This window comes from Chroicocephalus ridibundus, chromosome 4, assembly GCF_963924245.1.
Source record: "Chroicocephalus ridibundus chromosome 4, bChrRid1.1, whole genome shotgun sequence".
In the NCBI taxonomy this organism is placed as follows: Eukaryota; Metazoa; Chordata; class Aves; order Charadriiformes; family Laridae; genus Chroicocephalus; species Chroicocephalus ridibundus.
In genome coordinates this window covers 60,104,001-60,123,798 of record NC_086287.1, presented here as the reverse complement: position 1 = coordinate 60,123,798, position 19,798 = coordinate 60,104,001, and the positions used below count along the sequence as shown (strand labels likewise).

General features: G+C 38.6%; 1 protein-coding gene across 11 annotated transcripts in view; it reads right to left on the bottom strand.

Moving 5' to 3' along the window:
* TRAF3 (TNF receptor associated factor 3) overlaps positions 1 to 19,798 on the bottom strand; it is a 75,053-nt gene that overhangs the window by 29,600 nt on the left and 25,655 nt on the right. For all 11 annotated transcript variants that reach the window (XM_063333098.1, XM_063333099.1, XM_063333100.1 and 8 more), the window contains 3 exons: positions 5,388 to 5,644; positions 2,302 to 2,353; positions 186 to 290 (listed from right to left, as the gene is read on the bottom strand). In XM_063333098.1, coding sequence (XP_063189168.1) covers positions 186 to 290; positions 2,302 to 2,353; positions 5,388 to 5,629 — 399 coding nt within the window. In that variant the 5' untranslated portion in view covers positions 5,630 to 5,644. The remainder of the gene's footprint in view (positions 1 to 185; positions 291 to 2,301; positions 2,354 to 5,387; positions 5,645 to 19,798) is intronic.

The window sequence follows — 19,798 nt, the reverse complement described above, 5'->3', positions numbered from 1 at the left end:
ACACAGTCAACACGATTTTTGACTGCAATTCCTTATAGCTCATCTAAAAGCCAAATTTATAAATTTATAAATCAGATTAACCACTAGTGTGAGCAAGTCAAGAAATGGATTGGGGTTTTAATTTGCAAGACTTCTATTCACTCTCTAACTCAAAAGGAAGCTTATGACTATGTTAGATTACTTACCAGTAATTGACCCAAAGATAGTTGTTCTTTACAGCCCTTGTTTTCATTTCTGCAGTATATTTGAAGGGCAAGTAGTTCTCTCCTGCAACAATTATCTTTAAATACCTGAAAAATTTAAAATATCACTTCATTTTAGAAATTTAAAACCACTCAAGAATGTGCAAGTTCAAATAAAGCAGAAGCCGCGCAATTTGGCTACGGCAGTCTCACAACGACTAGACTGGTTAGCTGGAACACCTACTTGCACTTCGGTGGTGACACAATTAAAGACATTTTCTAAGGTCTTAAACTGGAGGAAGTTTACACAGATAAGCAGGCTTTAATTGCCTCTCCGTTTTAATATTTATAAGCCTTTCCAGCATTTTTTGTCTATAATAGAACTGCAAGAAGTTAGAAATAGAGAGCTTGGGGTTTGGATTTTTCACCTTTTACAGGAGATATCCCATAAAAGATAAAGAGACACACACAACTGCACTCTCAAGAAGCCCCATTGCTAAGGGCAGGAACTGGAGATAAGCACTGAAGACCATTACTACTATTTTGAAGTCCAAAACCAAGGGATAAAAACTTCTCGTTATTTTGCAGTTGCTTTCACGACCATTAAGAAATACTAAAGAAGCAAGCCCAACCTATGACTAGTTCTCTGACAAACGGAGTTCTGTGATACCGCGTATACTGCAGGGTTACTGTAATTACGGAACGGTTCTGCATTTAACAACAACAAAGAATTACAATCAGATCCATCCACAGTGACTATGAATCTATCCCCAGTATCAGCTAAGAAGGAAATGCTGCCATCATTCTCATCCAATCTCACCCGACACAGGTCAGTGATTTCTGTTTACTTTTCAGATGCAGATGTGAAGTTTTAATCAATCAACGAATCTCATCTGAATAATCCATTTCCAGCACTGTAGTACTTTTTCCAAAGTAATTAACATTGTTACTAGGTGCGGTTTTGCCCACTAAACTTAACAAAAGATGATAATTTTTAAGCAGCTGGCCAAGGCTGTCTAAAAGCTCTTCAGTATTTTGAACATCATCATTCTACGGGAAGAGAGAGGCTTCCAGTTTCATGAAAATCACCAACTTGCACAGTTAGTCTAACATGTCTTTAATATCCACTGCCCTTCATGTCCTCCTCCTATTTTAGAGATATTTGAAGTTTCATAACAAATGTACATGTTTACATATATCGGCAGCCAGAAAGTCAGAGTTAAAACAAAAAATAAAGTAGGCATCATGAATTATTGGTCTGAGCTCCTGCAGAACCCATCCGTGTCAAAACTGAATTAGCTGAGCACTGTTCAGAGAACTATTTTGTGTTAAGACAAGGAGAAATTAATGTACCCACTAACCTTTTATTGAAAATGGTAACTATTAGAAGTATTTATTTAGGCATTATTGTATTATCGTTATATTATACTACTATATTATTCTATATTATATTATACTATTATTATAAAGACTACTAACACAAAGAATTTATTAAACAAAAAACATCTAACACGAAACCTGCATAAACCATGGACTAAATCAAAAAGAATTTTCTCTACCCTCATCCTTTCAAAGGCAACACAAAGTTTTACTGTGAAAAAACACTAAGGAGGGCATCAGTGAAATAACTTATCCATAAAAAAGACTCTATTACAGTTACTATAACTCCACACGGTTCTGGTACCAGTGTGGTTGACAGAACAGCACACTGTAAAAATGGACTAGTGAAACAGCAGACACTGGTCCGGAGCCAAATCAGAAGTAAGGTTTGCCTACACCTGTGACATCTCTGCATCTACAGGAGATGTAATATTTCTTATCATCCTCCCAAACTGATGGGAGGACAACTGCAACATGTTGCTGCAGCTCCCAACTACGAAAACAAGCTGTGACACCTGGCTGGACCATTAGGGATAAGGCTGACGTTGTTTTCTACCATGTGGTTAACAGTACAAATGAGCTGTCTTCCTCTATAAAATGCATGGTTTAGGTTTTATAACAAAACTATCTTCCTTGGGTAGCTTATCTGGCTTATGAAATAATTACCACAAAGCAATAACACATCTTATGTATGCCACACAATTCAATACTCTTGAATAAGAAACAATTTTAACAATACCTTATCTTTTACTATGCTTTCTTGACACGCTGTACATTTTGGACTAGAAGAACTGGAGAGAAAAGAAAACAGAAAAACTATTTTAACTCATCTGAATTTTTGTATTACAAAAATTTCCGTTTATGAGGCACTTAGTTATAATTATTCAATATATTTTAAAAGCATTAAAAGTGGATACAGTTCATTATAATGAGATAACATGATGTTATTTCAAAAAATTGGAGCACTTGAGTTTTCTGTGGACAGTATCTGACATTTCCAAGGAAATAAGACCACCACAATGCCTCCAGCCAACTGTGCAGCAAAATTCATTCCCTATCTTACAGTCTGCACTCGATCCACTATTTTTGTCACTTCTCAATCTATCTGGGCAAACAAGCAAAATACTGTCTCTTTGATTACCCAGTCCTTTTTCAAACAACACCTAATTAAACTTTACTTTCTCCGACAGTCAATTATACATCCTTTTAGGGTAAAAAAAAAGTATTTATGCCCATCTCCTTTAAGTCTGTTCTGGTTTTAGCAACTGTTACAGATCCTTGCTCCCTCCTTTGGCTGAACTATTGCCCTGTAGCTGTTTCAGTAATCTAATTACCAAACTTGTGATCTCTTAGACAACAGGTAGGCTGAGGAGCAGAGCAGTTTGTGGACAGAAACTGAACTGGAGCATAAGAAAAACTGTGTTCCTACAGCTGTTTCTGACTCTGACCTGCTAGGTGTCATAATGCAAATCCCTTCATTCCTTGTTAGCTCCTTTTCCCCCTATGTAAAACGGGGATAGTCATAATGATGTCCCTTGTAAAGCAGCGAGATCTATGGATGAAAAGCACCAGGTAAAAACTAGGTAAATTCTTTTGTAAAGCAACTCATTGACAGGCTACGTAAGTTGCGGCTGCTAGCAGCAGTGCAAAGCAATGTGAAAGGCTGAATAAGTTTATGTTATATTATCAGTATGGTTATTTCAAATCATCTCACTGGCTTCTGCTCCTTAACTGACCACGCTGTGTCTCTCATTTCTGAGCATCTTAACTATCTTGCAGCTTCAATATCTGTAATATTTTTCTTAAGTTAAAAAAAACGGGAGGGGGGGCGGGGGAACTAATCTACTTGAGGGCATATAGTGTTTAATACAATGTCATGCTTTCCTCGCTTTTACTGAATCCACTCAAGCATCCCAATTGCTCTTTTAAACTACTACTGCATACTGAGCAGACAGCTTTACTGCATTATCTACACCGACTCCCAATTCCTTGTCCTCAAATAACCCTGGAACAGAACCCACTAGCGTGTAATCAGTGTGCGCGCGCAGCAGCACATCAACACTGAATGAAAAATTTTAGTGCCAAATCCAGTGACACTGTAAACTTATTTTGCTTCCCATTTTACGGCACACATTTTATTTCCCAAAAAAGGAGCTGTAAATTTAATTTTAATAAAGGCTTTGTTTGCAACAAGCACTTAAATACAGTGAAACAACTTGAATGAAAGAGCAGTGCAGTAGATGGTCTTAGCCAGGTGTCCTTTTCAATAACAGACTGGGTGGAAAGTCAGAAAGGTAAAATTACACATATTCTAGCTGCACTGTAATAAGCACATGTGCATGTCTCACAGCGGGGAAGGAAAATTGCCCAGATTCCAGCAATGCCAGAATTGTTACTGTTTAAGATTGTTAAGGATCTGCTCTGTCCACCTGCACACATCCAAGCATGGCAGATGTTCGGTTTTCTGCAATCACTGTTATTAACCATGTAAGAGTCCTCCAAAAAACATATATTCAGAAAGAAATAACTGCATTTATTAAATGCGAACTACACCTCACCTGAAAATGCGTACTGAAAGAAAAGTTGGTGGGGTTTTTTTTGTTGTTGTTTTAAATTTAACACGCTGTAGCACAAAACCTACAGGAGTGGATTAGTGAGCTATGGACCCTTGTATTTGCCCAGTACAGAGGTTACTCTTTATCATGAGACAGAGTAATGTAATATCCTCCAATCTGTTTTGCCATGCTGCACATAGTCTTGATTTATATCTACCTGAGATCACAGTACTTCCAAGTGAAATATAAATTAATACCTAGAGTCAGGGTGGTAACAAAAAGTAAATAGGAGATCAACAAGACCTTCCAAAGGCAAATCCTCTCTCTGTTAGCGGTCCAGAGCGCAATATCCAGTGAGCTCAATCTCTTCTCTACCTCTGCTTTCCCAGTAGTAAATGGAAGTATTGACTACTTATTTACTCCAGGAGATTAAAGCTTGTGGAATGGTCTCCAAACATTAGACCAAGTTTTAAAAATCACACTGCTGAATACAATCAGTAGCAACACATCAAAGCTGAGAGGCAAAAAAATATACTTCTGCTGATGCACAGATACTTCTTAAAAGCTAGATACTCCTTGAATGATTGCACTTTTATTCTTACCTGGACTGGGAAAGATTGCATCTCTCAGCGTTCATTTTATGTCTATAATTTTCACTCACACACTTTGCACTCTGGCCCAAACATCTCAGTAACAGAGAAGCCAGCCTTCCTGACCCTACTGGAATCCACAAAACATAAAGCCACAGGACATGCAGCCAGAAGGGTTACAGGCAAAGGAAGCTCCACAAGTAATTACATTTATCCCAAGGGTCCCACCACTCAACTGTAAGGCTGGGTCCACAGCTAGTTAGGTACTATCACTCTAAGGAGCCTCTGCAGGCTCACTTCCTCACACAGACATGATTTACTGAGGGTATTTTACTCCAAAATAGCCATGTTAGCAGTCACATGAAATAGCTACTCAGTCTAGGCTCCACAGCCAATGAAATTCTTACCTAACACATCACTACACGGGATTAAACCACTTTAACAACCGTTTCAACAATACTGATGGAAAGCCTAGTTGTCTCATCCTGACCCCAAGTAGAACACACATGTTTGCACCAGCACATGGATAACAAATAATCAAGCAAGCAACAAGCGGAAGGCTGCTTTGAGCCAGGGCATTACCTTCATGTAATCCTAAAACTACAATGATGTCCACACTATTTTCATCAGTTCACAAGACTTAAAGGTATCAACATGTTCTATCACAACAAAAACCATACCTGAGCAAGGCATTCATGCAGGTCTCACAGAATCTGTGTCCACATTCAGTCTGTTTAGGATTGCATAAGATGAAGTGACATTTTTCACATTTATACTTATCTTCCACGGCATTTACAAATTTCTCTTTGTAGCCACCTTGCTCTGGAACATAAATCGATGCTGAAGGACTGCGATCAGGATTGGCTCTTTGTTGTACCATTTCTACAGACAAAGGGGGTTCTGTCTTCTTACTGCTGTCCATGCTCTAAGATAGTTTCTGTGAAGCAAAAAATGAGAAAACTTCTGAGAAATGAAGATCTCTTCTTCCATTTAAATGAAACAAACATGGCATCTCTGAGAGACTACGTAAAAACAGAAAGCACTAAGACTAGATGCATGTCCACACATCATGTGAACATCATACGTAACTGCCCAAGTACATTAAGCATCGCAAATCTGTAAAATAGTCCACATTTTTCAAAGGCTCTAGAAGGTCAAGAATCAAAACCTATTCCTGAAAGCAAAGTGTTAGTCCGTTATGACCATCGCTCTAGGAATAATAAGAACAGAGTTTTTATTCTTCCATCTCTCTCTCTCTCTCTCTCTCTCTCTCTCTGAAAAATGTCCTTGATATTGAAGTCATACCATTAGAGGAAGCAGCAAGGGGTGTGGTGGAGAAGGTGCACTGGAACGGTACTACACGAACACTACTCACATGCTATTATAAAAAGCACACAACCATCAGTGTCCTAATCAGGGTATCTGCAATCTACGCAGCTCCACTACCAACTTCTCCTGTCTATCCAGTGTAAGACATGCTGCTTTAAGTTTCTTTTAGAACAAAACAACAGGTTTTTACTTATTAAACACTTTCCAACCTGTTCATCATCCATCCCCACGTGAAGAGAACGGTGATACAAGTCTAACTGGCAGAGGAGAAAGGCCTACATAACATGGCCACTTGATTAGTTCACCAGGACTAAGCACAACTGACAGGCAACTGAGAAAATAATTAATGCAGTTGAAGACTGAATTATAGTACTTATTATCTTGGACTGTGATTCTTCTAGGTCAGCATGCAAAGCGTTAGCAGAGCAACAGAGGAAGAATACCCAGGTTAAACCTGTTTTCAATAATTCCCTTGCTTATCTTGTAGCCAAGCAAGTGTAAGCGGTCTTAAAAAACCTCCGTGCATGAAGCAGAAAGCACAGTTGGAAGACAAAACACCTATTTACATATTTAGAAGAGAAAGGCATACTTCAATTCTCCCTCCATATTAACTGACGCTTGAAATATAAACCTATTCTGCTGCTCTACAGTTGCCTCAACCCCTACAGTTATAATTCAACTTTAAGAAGCAGAATGAAGAAGTGAGGCCCAGTTTATTTCTCAGTTTTAGAAGTATGTCCATCGATACCACAAAGGGCATCAAATCCTTCACATCCCAAATACACACACCTTCTCGTACACAGTTTCTGCGATCTCTTATTTTCCTTCGTTAAGCCCAAAACAAGTATGTGCAATTCAATGTATTTTCTTGTAGCTCATTTCTGCATCTATACTCTTGGTATAGAACTCTCCATAGAGACTAAACAGACAAGGAAATTCCTCTCATTTCTGATGACAACTGTTATTTCTAGAAACAGAAGACAAAAATCATTGCAACTCATTGCTGCTACCATTTCTTGGCTTTACATCAGCTGAGCAAAGATAGAGCTGTTGAATGACAAATCCACACTTCATTGCCCCCTTCCTCCAGGGGAAAGCCTCTCTGTATCTTCATCAAACAGGGAGAGCCCAAGGAAACCATCCTCATAACTCAGTACACAGAGATACAATGATTGGGTCTTATTCAAAACCACCAAAAAAACCCAAAACCAAAAAATCCCAAACAAACCAGTTTCTACAGTAACTGAAAGGGAAATATAAAGTCTGGTCCACAATCTGAATTAATGTCTGCCTGTTCCTTGTCTATTCTTCAAAGACTGCAGAGTCTAATGCCTTGGCAGAACAATATCTGAAAAAAAAAGAAAAATCAGTGCTGAACTGAAAGTAACTTGCAGTTCTCATTAATGAGGAAATTCAGATTATTTCAGACCGGGGAAGCAAGCAAAGCCTGAACTAGTTTCAGCAGCAAGCATAATAAAAGAAAGAAAAAAAAAAAAACAAACCCAAAAACAAACAAACCCAAAACCAGATTATGATGACACAGAAGAGGCAAGTCAAGAGACTGTAACCAGCACACAAGAACTGAGATGTGATGCTGAGAACAAGAGTCTGAGAGACAAGGAGGTTAAAGAGAAGTTCCACGAGTGAGAAAGGAAAGCAGCTGATGAAAGTAGCCTAGCGTTAGCGATTGCCCAAGACATGACTGCCATTGCTGAACATCTGTGGCTGGACAGAGAGGAACCCAGTCATGAGCTTAGACTTGGCACTTTGTTGCAGTCGTGTCGGAAAAGCAGATTAGCAAGAGAGGAAAAAAAGTGTGACTCCATAAGCATCCAAAGTGGTGAAACTTTGCTATCGACGGATTTGCTTCTTGTGCGTGACTGTGGGGAAAGCTTCACTTAAGAGCCTTTAATTTAGGAATCCGGAAAGGTTTTCAGTTCTCCGATTTGTAATTCGTAGACAGATATCAATGCCTCTTTCCCTCTGCAACTGCATATTTTTTTATCATATTCAAGACCTCTACCATTCTGTCAATTTTTGGAAGTAAAAGGACAACTTCAAGTATGTTGACTCGTAAGAACAACAAAGGGAACGTGATTTTCCTTAAAACACCAGAACAAAACAAGGCATGGCCTGATTCTGACCCACAAAAGAAATTCAGAAAAAGGGGCACTAAAAGAGATGCTGACAGGAGAACTGTTGAGTCAAGAGAGCACAAAATTCCTGAACTTCTAAGTCATACAACACAACTACTGAACATTTGTTTCCTTATTCTGTTTCTTCCAAACAAAAAGAAGCTAAAGATGATTAGTGGTGTGAGGTCTTCCAACACCATCATTTCTTCATGGAAACAGAATAATTAGTCACAAGGAGGCAGGCAAGAGGAGACAGGAAGGGTGAGAAAGAGAATATTCAAGATTTAACTGAGAAAGAGTACCGAATACCAAGTAAGCAGCAGGTGAGAGTTTCATAGAGATATGAAACCACTCAGGGGCTGGACTGTCAGCTGGCAGGAGAGACTTCATACCCCTAAACTGCACAGGGCTCCACAGGACTCCACTTTGGGAACTGACGGATTGGATATCTTGTCATAGAAAACAACCAGAAAGCACACTGGTAAATAAAATTTACTATGCAATATGCCTAACAGCCAGATCTGTGTGCCTCGGCTTTTATATTTCTGTTTTATGAGCGAGAATATTATATCAGAAAAGCTAAACAAGCCCAGCACCAGAATAGCCAGCTTGGCGAGGAATTCTCTTCCACAGTACTCTGAACAGTGAGGATTTTCTTAGGCAGCAAAACCAAGAAACCGTTCATGAAGTACTGCAATAAAACATGACAGAGAACTGAGCTTAAAAGAATACCAAACCCACTTTCCTTATAATGAAAGAGCTGCATTTCACAAGGGGGTGGGGAGACGTGATGTCTATCAAACTGCGCACACAAATCAAACTACTGTACGCACAGCGCGATGCCCTCAGGCACATGAGTTACATGCTCGTACACCTGTATATGGGATCAGTGGTGAACACAAGTGCAGATAACACAAACATTTCAGCTGCCACCCTTTTGCAAACAGCTTTCTCTTATGGTTTACATACCACTACAGGGCATCATCTGCAATGTCTTCTTTTCCTTTTCAGGAATCTTTAACAGCAGGACTTAGATTGTACCCCCGTAATCACGTTTCAAACTGCCAACAAGAAGCAATTTTCCAGTCACACTTCAGTAAGACACTATGCACTTACAGCAGTGAAGATAACGCACTTCTAGAAAGCGGGCAGAGGAGCCTGGCTAGAACATTCAAGATAGGCCAGCTCTGGTGGGGGCCTCCAACTCCTAAAGGCACGGCAAGCTGCCACCAAGCCAAAGACTCTGGTTCTCGTTCAGCAATCTTAACTCCTAATTCACCACTAGCTATTTCTTAAGCTCCAGTTTCTTATCCCTGGGAAAAATCACCCCAATATAAGAATATGACTTTTTGATGTCTTTTAAAACTGTCAAATCTTGGACAATCACCTTTCAGATAAGCACATAAAAAGAGGCACAGTCACCAAAGTCATGTCCACCGTCGATTACATTCTTTCAGCCACCTCTCCTGCAGGCAGCATATGCCTACATTCACGTTTCTGCAGAGCAACAGAAGCAGAGACCGATCTGGTCATCAGACGGGTGACACTGCTCACTCCAGTGTGTCACATCTCACTGAGCTCCATTTTTGTCACTACTCTTGTTCAGAACAAGCAGTACTCAAGTACCTGAGGCTGGACCTCAGTTAATATTTCAGGATGTACAAACAGTAATAAAGGTTAGAACGATTTGTTGTTATTTAACTCATACTAACAACAGTGCAGAGGGTTAGAAACTGGAAGCAAAAGTGCATTTACTGACGAAGATGTTCCAAGAATTAGAAAGCACGTGAGTTCGCAAACAAAAAGCATTTTGTTCTTTCCTTCTTTAAGCAGGGATACTGTTCTCACCACAGAGAGGGCAAACATCCTAGAAAACGGCATTGGTGTTCTGTATTATAGCACATATATTTTTTTTTATTTGCTCTTTGGGAATAAAACCAAGTTGCAACATAGAAATATAATAATGCATCTTTAAAACCTCAAAATAAATTTGCATTAAAAAAATGGGAGAAAAAAAAAAAACAGCACACCAACTCTTATGCAATCTAAAACACCCCCAAAAATGGATTGCAAAAGGGACCACAGGATTTGGGACCCAGCATGCTCCGCACGAAGACGTTTCAATGTGTTGACAATACAAAGCAAATAAGCTCTTGCCAAAGTTTTAAAATCTGAAAAGGTCAAGAAGTTATTTGATATAAGTGTTTTTGTTACACTACCAGAGAAGCAGATAACAGAAGACACAATCTAATTTGGTTATTACTTAGGATAGAAAAGCTTTTTGACCAAATTACAATTTGCACTGAGAAGTTACTCAAACAGAGCAGCACTGCGTGCACAATATCTAAATTAAGCTTTGAAAAAGAAACCTGAAGTTAGAGAGGGAGCTAAAGATCACAGCAGAAAAGTGACCAATGAGATGATGCAACCTTTCCTCTTCAAAAAACATGTTATATATTTTTACCTAAAAAGCGTAAAACCACACAAACTTCAGTATCTAATCCTAACTAGGTCATTTCTTTGGTAGCCTGGGGTACTTTTTTTCAGTCTAGCTTTTAATGAGATGGGGCTTGTGATTGTCCTGTCTCTCCTCCTACTCTCTCAAAAACACTTTGGAACCAACTGGACAGACAGGTTTCGTGAAAACAAGCAGCTACGTGGTTAACAGAAAGAGAAACTTAATGCAGCGTCCCAGTGAGCAAGAGGCTATAAAAGAGCGACCTCAATCATCACCACCTCCCTGTGGTCCATCAGTTGGCCAGTCAGTAGACAATCACACACAAGCCAGCCAAGACCACGTGCTCCCTCTTGTCCGGGCAAACTTCAAGGTCTTCACATCTCCTCCAATATTACAATGGCAGAGGGTGGGTTTTGGAGGTCTTTTTTTTTTTTTTTTTTTTTTTTTTAATTGAAGAAGGGGTAGTAGGGCTAAAAAAAGGGATGTAGAACACAGATTAGTAGGAAACCAGACTTCACCAGTTTCACTCTTCACAGAATTTTCTTCGGTTCTTTAAAGGATACCCTCAGAGAGCCAGATAATCAGTGCAGTATTTCCAGCTTTTCAGTCTTCCCAGCCCATGTGCTTTCTATCACCAAGAATTATTGCTTCAAGTTATCACACAGAAACCTTTATCTTAAAATTAAATTATTAAAACAATCTGAACTTTTCCTTTGCCTTATATTTCAGCATTTTATAGCTTCTAATAAATTCCTGGCACATACTTACTGAAAAGAATGTACATCTTTCTTTCACCATCTTTTAGTCTGCTGACTGGGTTCTGCTTCTACTTCTGAGTGCGATTACAACACACAACATATACTGCCATACCTTGATGACTGGTTAAAACAATAATGCAAGTTGAAAGCAGTATATTGGTGACAACGTATTACCAATTTACTCAGTGCACACATGTCAAAAAAAATTAAAGCTGAGCAGGGAGGCTGCCATGGGAATCTTGACTCTAGAGCTCTTAAGCATGAAGGTGTCTTACTGCAGAGTCCCGGCCTCACAACACCCAGCCACCCCTCAGCCTGCCATCCTGGTAAAAGCCCCACCATTGACTGCAGAGAGGGGCACAGAAGAACAGCTGATAAATAAAATGCAAATAGCTTGAATCACTCCACAAAAACACCTAGGCAGTGGCTGAAGCAGCACTGGAGTGGCAGGTTTGAAAGCAGAGGACCATCCATCACCTTTGCCTTGTGTGAGGTCAGAAGTCTCGGCACCTTCACTCCTTTTGTTTGTACAGGCAGGGGAATTACTGATTTATTCCCCCCCACCCTCCATGCACTTCTTATTCTTGAAGCACTATTTACTGTTTCTATATAGCATATATAGGATCAACCAACCAGCACGGAGGTATTTCCAGCATATGCTTTAAGAGAAAATTCTGAGGGGATTTCTGGGGGGGGGGGGATGGGGAAGGGTTGCTGGTCACCAATGCTAAATATAACTTTACATCGTGAAAGAGATGAGCCCATTCCTTGTCTTTTATGCAAAAGATCCAAATACTAATTCTTGTATGAAAATAAAAGCAGCATTGATATTTAAAATTTATTCTTCCTTCTGTTAAAATAAATTGGGTATTTTAACTACTTTAAACTTTGCCCTGTAGTTCCATAAGCATCCACCTCCCTTGCATAAACTAACGGAAACCAACTGTGAAGACGACCTTGAGACACACATAATAGAAAAGATGAAGATCAATAGGAAATGTCACTACTTGGATATAAGCAAGTGGAACAGAAGCATTTGAAAACACACAGAAGATGCTGACTATTCTCTGCGCAAGAAGCTTCTGTCATTTGCAAGCTCTTCACAGTCACTTGTTAGTGAAGTATCCCAGAGACACAGAGGTTGGACGGGACCTCTGGAGGTTATCTATCCCAACCTCCTGTTCAGAGCAAGGACAACTTCAAAGGTAGACCAAGTTGCCCAAGGCTGAGTTTTCACAAACCGCAAGGATGAAGATACTGCAGCCTCCCCAGACAACGTGTTCCGCTCCTCTGGGAAAAGTTTTATTATAGAAATTATGGCGTGATATTCTTATGGAGAAAAAAGGGCCTGTTCCAATGTTCTCAAGCAAACCTAATTTGACCATAATCTTTAAGGTGTCTAGTCTGTAAAAACCGTTAAACAAATAGCAAAACTATTTTTGGTTTGGATGGTACAGCCTATTCCTTCTTTTCCTATCTGAACTAGAAAATCCGAAGTATAACCAAAAATGGTATCTTGATATTTTGCAAAAGAACAACCATGCATGTCACTTGAAACATTGTGTACTTCTCATGTTCTAGTCTGCAAGATGACTGAATAGCAGAAAATTAATGGTATGCTAAGTTTTACATTGTTTTATTTTTTAGCCTTTTACCACTTTCCTTGGCTCTATTTCTTTCAATGAGTCTACACAGTCATGTGACGTGTTTTACGGGATTAAGCAAACCAGCATCCCAGTACAAGGAACCCAATTCAGCAAACCCAATAGACTATGCTTTCATTAAAACACTTCTAATATATACTCCCCCCTGTGTGTAACAAGTGTCTGGAATCTAAACAGAAAAGAAAGCATTGGATAGATGTGCAAAGTAATCACATCAGTATTACGAGATGAGGATGGGATCTAAATAATAATGTAGTACTAATTTCTTTTGGAGTATCCAAAAGCCCAGGGACTTACACTTTTAATAACTACCCATTAATATTTGAATAGAATTAACTTTCAGTCTAACACATACAGCACTGATAAGAAGAAAAACTTTAAAAGGATTCAATTGTAACTACTAAAAAAAAGACCACAGAAAAGTAATTCAGTGCCATTTAGGAAAGCTGTTTTTTACGTGACACTGTGTTCACCTATTACTTTTTTGAAAGTTAACAGCATTCTTTTGAATCATGACATATGTGCTGGCAAAACGGCTTTAAGATTCAGCCTGAGGCAGTAGTAAAAACAAAGTGTTTGTATTTTGACTTATGCTTGCTATCTACAACTCTCAATAATTACTTCATAATCTCAGTGGGCTACCAAAACGCAGTATAAAGCCATTTGAAGAGCAAGAAATCAAAAGCTTCTTTTAGAAATCAAAAGCCTCTTTTAGAAATCAAAAGACCTCTTAAGCTTTGAAAGCCTGGGTCAGAAGACAACAGATAAAGAGCCATCCTGTCCAAGCTCGCCCTGTGTGCTTTCTTCTCCATTTTGAATCCCAATTTGGGTTCTTGTCTATAGGCGCAGGAGAGAAAAGACAAAATATACAAGGTTATTGCCTTTCACCTATGAAATTAACCCCTACTTGAGGTCCATATTTCTATGCAAGGTTTTTAGTAGAAGCATTTAAAGAACAGGAAAGATCAAAAGATGATCAGATGATCATAGGACAAAGAGTACTTTAATCTCTTCCTCTGCTGTTCAGGGGAAGTCCATGATTGAGATACATATGCCTGTCCCATGTGGAGGAAGTGGATCAACACTGTATTTTTTTGTAATTTCTGTCTCTGTTTACAGAGGAAAAATCCTACCACAGAAGGAAAATATTCAGATCAAATATTCTGGGAAATGACATAAGAACCATAATATTTCAAGTTAAAGGTAGTTTCCTTTACAAAATTGTTTTATTTATGCTTTGAAGAAAGAACTAGCAAAACCAGTTCAGATTTGCATTCTGAGTACTTGTATTTTTATGGAAAGCTATTTCCACCAGTCCAGATTTCCTCCACTTCTCATTTTACAGCGAGCTTAACATTTCCTTTACTTTTGTTGCCCATAGAAGTCATTGGTTAACACGTTACAAGTAGTAAATGTCAAATCACGTACACCCAAAAGAGAAGTCGTTCACTATGTTTCCCATTCACGCCTGCTATGATGGGGAGACAGTAAATTTGAACTACCCATGACAAATCCTAACATGGGTTAAGGCAGATGGCATGTCCAAATCATTTTGGCCAAAGCATTAATTCCTTGAAAAAGATGTCTCATCCCCCGCTTAGTGACCTAAAAAAAGCCCCCTTTTCCCCCCTAAGGTGTGCCTTCAAGAAAACCCTGCTGCATGATTTATCAGAAACAACTTGCTTTTAAATTACATCAACTTAAGACACCTAAGTCTCTTCATCTCTGAAATCACCAAGTAGGAATCAAAAAAAATCTTGCTGTCCTTTACAGTTACTGTCAGTCTTTTTTTCTTTTCCCTTTTTTTTTTTAAACCGAGACCTATCGATGGATGCTATTCTTTTATTCTTTTCCACTCTCTTAATCAAAGAGATCCCCAGTTTCAAGTGTAATGAAATTTCAAAAGTCTGGCAGAATAGCAACAGATATTCTTCAAATCACAGTCTATCCATCTACTCTGCTGACTGGCAAGTGCATGAAGAATACTTTCTGCATTGCCAATTTCTGGCAGGGTGCGTCTGTGCTGACTCTTAATGAATCCGGCCTTCAAACCTAAGCAGAGGTGCTACCTGCTTTAAAATTCTTTACCTCATCTTCTGCAATTATTAGAAGAAGGCAAAGGTGCCAGAGACCAGTAAATACAAAAAAAAAAAAATAATAAACCAAAGCACTTCAAGAGGCTGATTATAAATAATTACAGGAAAACTGCCTTCTCAAGAATCCCAAAAATATTAGTTAATCTAATTTTAAAATGCAGCTCACCTTTAACAAAATAATCCTCCCTGGAAATACCGAACACAGCAGAGTGCAGAGGAAGTTGGTAAACGAAACAGAATGCAACTTCAAGTATGGCTCTGCACTTCTTGAATTCCATGTTGAAATGAAGTACTGTGGAACTAGAAATGGCCATCCCAGAAAACTTGAGATCACAGTATCTCACATCCACAAGAAATTCTTTCCACTCTAACCAGATTAACTTTTCTAAGCCTACATTCAAAGCTAAAAAAAAAAAAAAAAAAAAAAAAAAAAAAAATCTATCCTGTCTCCTGTGGAAACTATCTCACCCACATAAAACATTTGCCTGCTCTTCCATTTCATCCAGTTGACCACTACGTATTATAAACACAGGTAAGAAAGGACTACTTTTTCACACTGCCCTAAATACTAATCAAATTCTAGGAACTAACAACAGCAAATGACATCATCAGAATATTTTATTTAACATTAAACTGCCTAGAAGACATGCATTCATACCCAGATCCCAACCTCTCACTGATCTTAAGTAGGTTTTTCCACCATTCTAGACAACGTCTTCAGCTTTGTCTAAAATCATTGCTTCTTTTTCAGGAAGAAAAAGGAAAAAAGGGCATAAGGGCAACACTCTCATCATTTGCCTCTACTTTATTATTTATCAGAATGTGAAGGAAGACAAAAACACTGTCCACTTGTTTAATGCAGTGATAAGCAGTTTAACTTCAGTGATTTCAGTGTTCATTCTGTATACTTCACTGTTTATATTGTATTTTCTATGACCAACATCTTGAAGTTGTTGAGATTTTTCTGTTAGAGGAAAAAAACAAATTGACGCACATTTGTAAATGGAATCTGGGGGAAAAAAAAAAAGCACACAACAGAAACAAGTATTTCTAGTCATACTGAAGTGCTTTCCACTTTCTACATCTCTAGTAAAAATGTATTACTGAAGTTGAGTTTTCAGGAAGAAAAAACAAGGTTTAGAAATAGTCATAGACCATAGACCCTTAATTCAGACTTGTCAAAATATTCAGAATCAGAACTTCGTATTCACTGCTATCGAAAGCATTTTTTACTTTTATCAAGGTGTTCATGGAAGAAGCTGGGGGTTTTGTAGCTTAAGATTTAGATTCACAAAACACGTTTCCCAGCAATTGTGGAAAGGAAAGAACCCGTTGCTTCCTCTTGTAGTAAAAGCAGGCTTTGGGAACATGCTATTGAACGCCAAGTCTATATAAGACACAAATTCCTTCTGATCTATGACAGCATTCGTTCTTCCAGCTGCAAAGTTTCATTAAAAGACTCCTCTACCAGGAACCTGCATGCAAGTTCCTAGTTTCTCTCTCAGATTGTGATTACTTTCCCATATATCAAACTATATTATTTTGCCTTGCCAACCTTAAGTCTTATATTTGCTGCCTGCAGGTTTACATCAACTGTAAACTGGAGGTTTCAAAACAATAGATATTGCTGACATCTTGAGAACAAGCCATCTCTACAGCACCAGTTCAGACACGATACTTCTAAGGACAAAAAAAAAAAAAAGAAACAGTTCCCTTTGAATGTTTCTCTCTTGCAGTGGATTTTGAGAATTAACAAAAATCAACAAGGATGTTTTCCTTCTACAATATACTTAGTGTGAAGACTGTAAGACTACTTCACAAATTTTTCTGACTAAATTTCACATTACTACCCAAAAGCAAGTGTTTATCACTGTTATAGAGCCAAAAGAAGTTTAACACAAGAGACAGCAGCCTTTCAAAGAAACCTCTGGTAGAATTGTGCAGTACTGCTGCTGAAGAGATGCCTTAAAAACTGATGCTTTCCACACCATCCACAAGGTCTTAGAAAGATTTCTGTTTTCAGATTTGGAATAGGAAGTTGCCAGTTTTAGTTGAAAATTCTTTTTGCATGCTTAAAGCCGGAGGGATCCTCTAGTTATTATTAATGAAATCGTGTTCACCTCTACCAAATAAATACTGAGTAGAGCAATTTTGTTTAATGTATTAATGGCAATTTAACATTTAAACGTGCATTTTTGTTTTTGAAAATTCAAACCTGAAAGCCTCCAGGTGTTGCACTAAAAAGTAAATGAGAATACTCAGAGATTCCTTGGAGAATTTATGCTGATAAAGACTATCTGCTTGCATTAAAGATCCATGGAGGCACAGTCTAGTTATGCAGAATGCAGAGAGTAACTTCCAATCAGACCAAATGCCAGATTTAAAAGTACGCAGAGGACACTTGCTGTTAGAGCAAGGGGCTTATGTCCTAAGATTAGAGTTGAAAGGATGTTCCGCTGCTAATGACTATTCAGAGGACAGTGCTGATTCCCCACTTCTTGCAAATAATCTGTTAGGCAATGAAGCTTCCAATATTACAGTAGTGGTTTGGATTTTTTTTTTTTCCACCAATTGTACTGAATGGCTACACGATTGTAAGACTTTACCACTTTGTTTCCCCCTGAACTCTAAAATAAGCATAATATTGCTTACCTTTTATAGCATCCCTGGTCTGAAGTGTTCTACATCAGTAGGAAGTATTATTTTTAGACTCTTCTTCTAGTGAGATTTGTCACCAGTCTAAATCGTCCTAGAAGTCTGGATAAGAAGAAATCACCTGCCCATCCTTCTCAGTCTCATAAGAGATTTTTCATTTCATAATACTTTCCAACTAAACTGCAGCCCAATGCTTTATGATCTACACAAAGCCATTTTGGGATCTGAAAACACTAGGTATAATATTACAGGCAAACAGCTAGAGAGGTCAAGGTACATTCTATATATAAGAACTACCACCTCGACAACATAAATGCCGTGTGAAGAATCTCTTCTTCTGCCTGCTTCACATTGTTCTGGAAACTCTTGTACTACTGCCTTTAGAAGATCCCCAAAAAGTGTCAAACTGAATCCAATTAAGAATATACATAAATGCACTTCCTACAATACAGCATGGTCCCAAAATACTTCAAAAAAGCAGTAATATACAGAGAATCACAGAATCATAGAATCGCCTAGGTTGTAAGGGACCTTTCAGATCACCTAGTCCAACCATCAACCTAACTCTGACAAAAACACTCAACCATATCTCTAAGCACTACATCTACCTGTCTTTTAAATACCTCCAGGGATGGTGACTCAACCACTTCCCTGGGCAGCCTGTTCCAATGCTGAATAACACCTTCCATGTAAAAATTTTTGCTAACAACGAATCTAAATCTCCCCTGGCACGACTTGAGGCCGTTTCCTCTTGTCCTGTCGCCTGTTACTTGGGAGAAGAGACTGACCCCCACCTGGCTACAACCTCCTTTCAGGTAGTTGTAGAGAGCAATAAGGTCTCCCCTCAGCCTCCTCTTCTCCAGGCTGAACACCCCCAGCTCCCTCAGCCGCTCTTCGTAAGACTTATCCTCCAGACCCCTCACCAACACCCGTGAAGTCAGGCACAATCCAGTTCCTGGGATTCTTGTCCGTCATTAAACAGCCTGTAGAACACAGTAGCGATAGGCTCATAGCCTACAGCACAGACAGGCATCCTGTCATGATTTCACTCAAGCCTAGCAGTATTTGCTTTTAGTAGACATAGTTGAAAAGTTTTCTAGAAACATACAACTGTTGGAGGAAAGAGAAAAAAAAAAGAAAAAAGGTAGCTCAAAAGCGTCTGTTAAGCATGACTCCTGTTTCCTCTATACCTCTGCTAACCCTACAAGCAATTATTTTGAGGCCAAGAGCAGAAAATTCCTAGTGTTATCTCAGATCAGTGAGTTCTGTAGGTTAATCATACAGTGTCAAAAGTCGTTTTATTTTTTTTTTTTTAATCGTCCCATTTTCAAGACAGTTATTCACGGAAAAACCCCAATTATTAAATTAGGTGTATGTAAACTCACACTGTATTTCTTTTCTTTATAAATTTTTAGTAATTTGTTCTCCTGGGCACTGACTGCACCAGAGTTTTACTAATCACAGCTATCACCAGCATAGCTGTCACCAAGTAAGTATAAATGAAGGTTATCCCATTTTGAAACAAGGATACATTTCCTTATCATTCCAAACAGCTTCTGTGTCTCACTGAAGTACGGGATTTCATTAGCATGCTTAGGGACAACAGCAGCTATAATTAAGGCAAATCCACAGTATCAAAGTTCAGCTGAATGAGGACAATCCCAATTTTCTCTCTCTTCCCACATGAAAATTTTAAATCTTTAATGATATGTCATCACCCAATTTTTTTAAAATCGTCTCCAGATAATTTTTTTTTTTTTTAGAAGTAGCCTAAGCAGAATAAAATATGCTAGAGCTTCTCTCTATTAATAAGACCTTTTGGACTCACATACTATCCTTCTGTCCTCTCATTTGCTGAGTTTTGACCAGTAGTTTAAATCAAGCCCCTCACTACCACATTGAAGTTTTACCTTCAAGCACAACGTAAAAATTTCATTACATTTCATTACATTTTCAACATAAGGAGAAAATATTATGTGTATGACTAGGTGCTGAA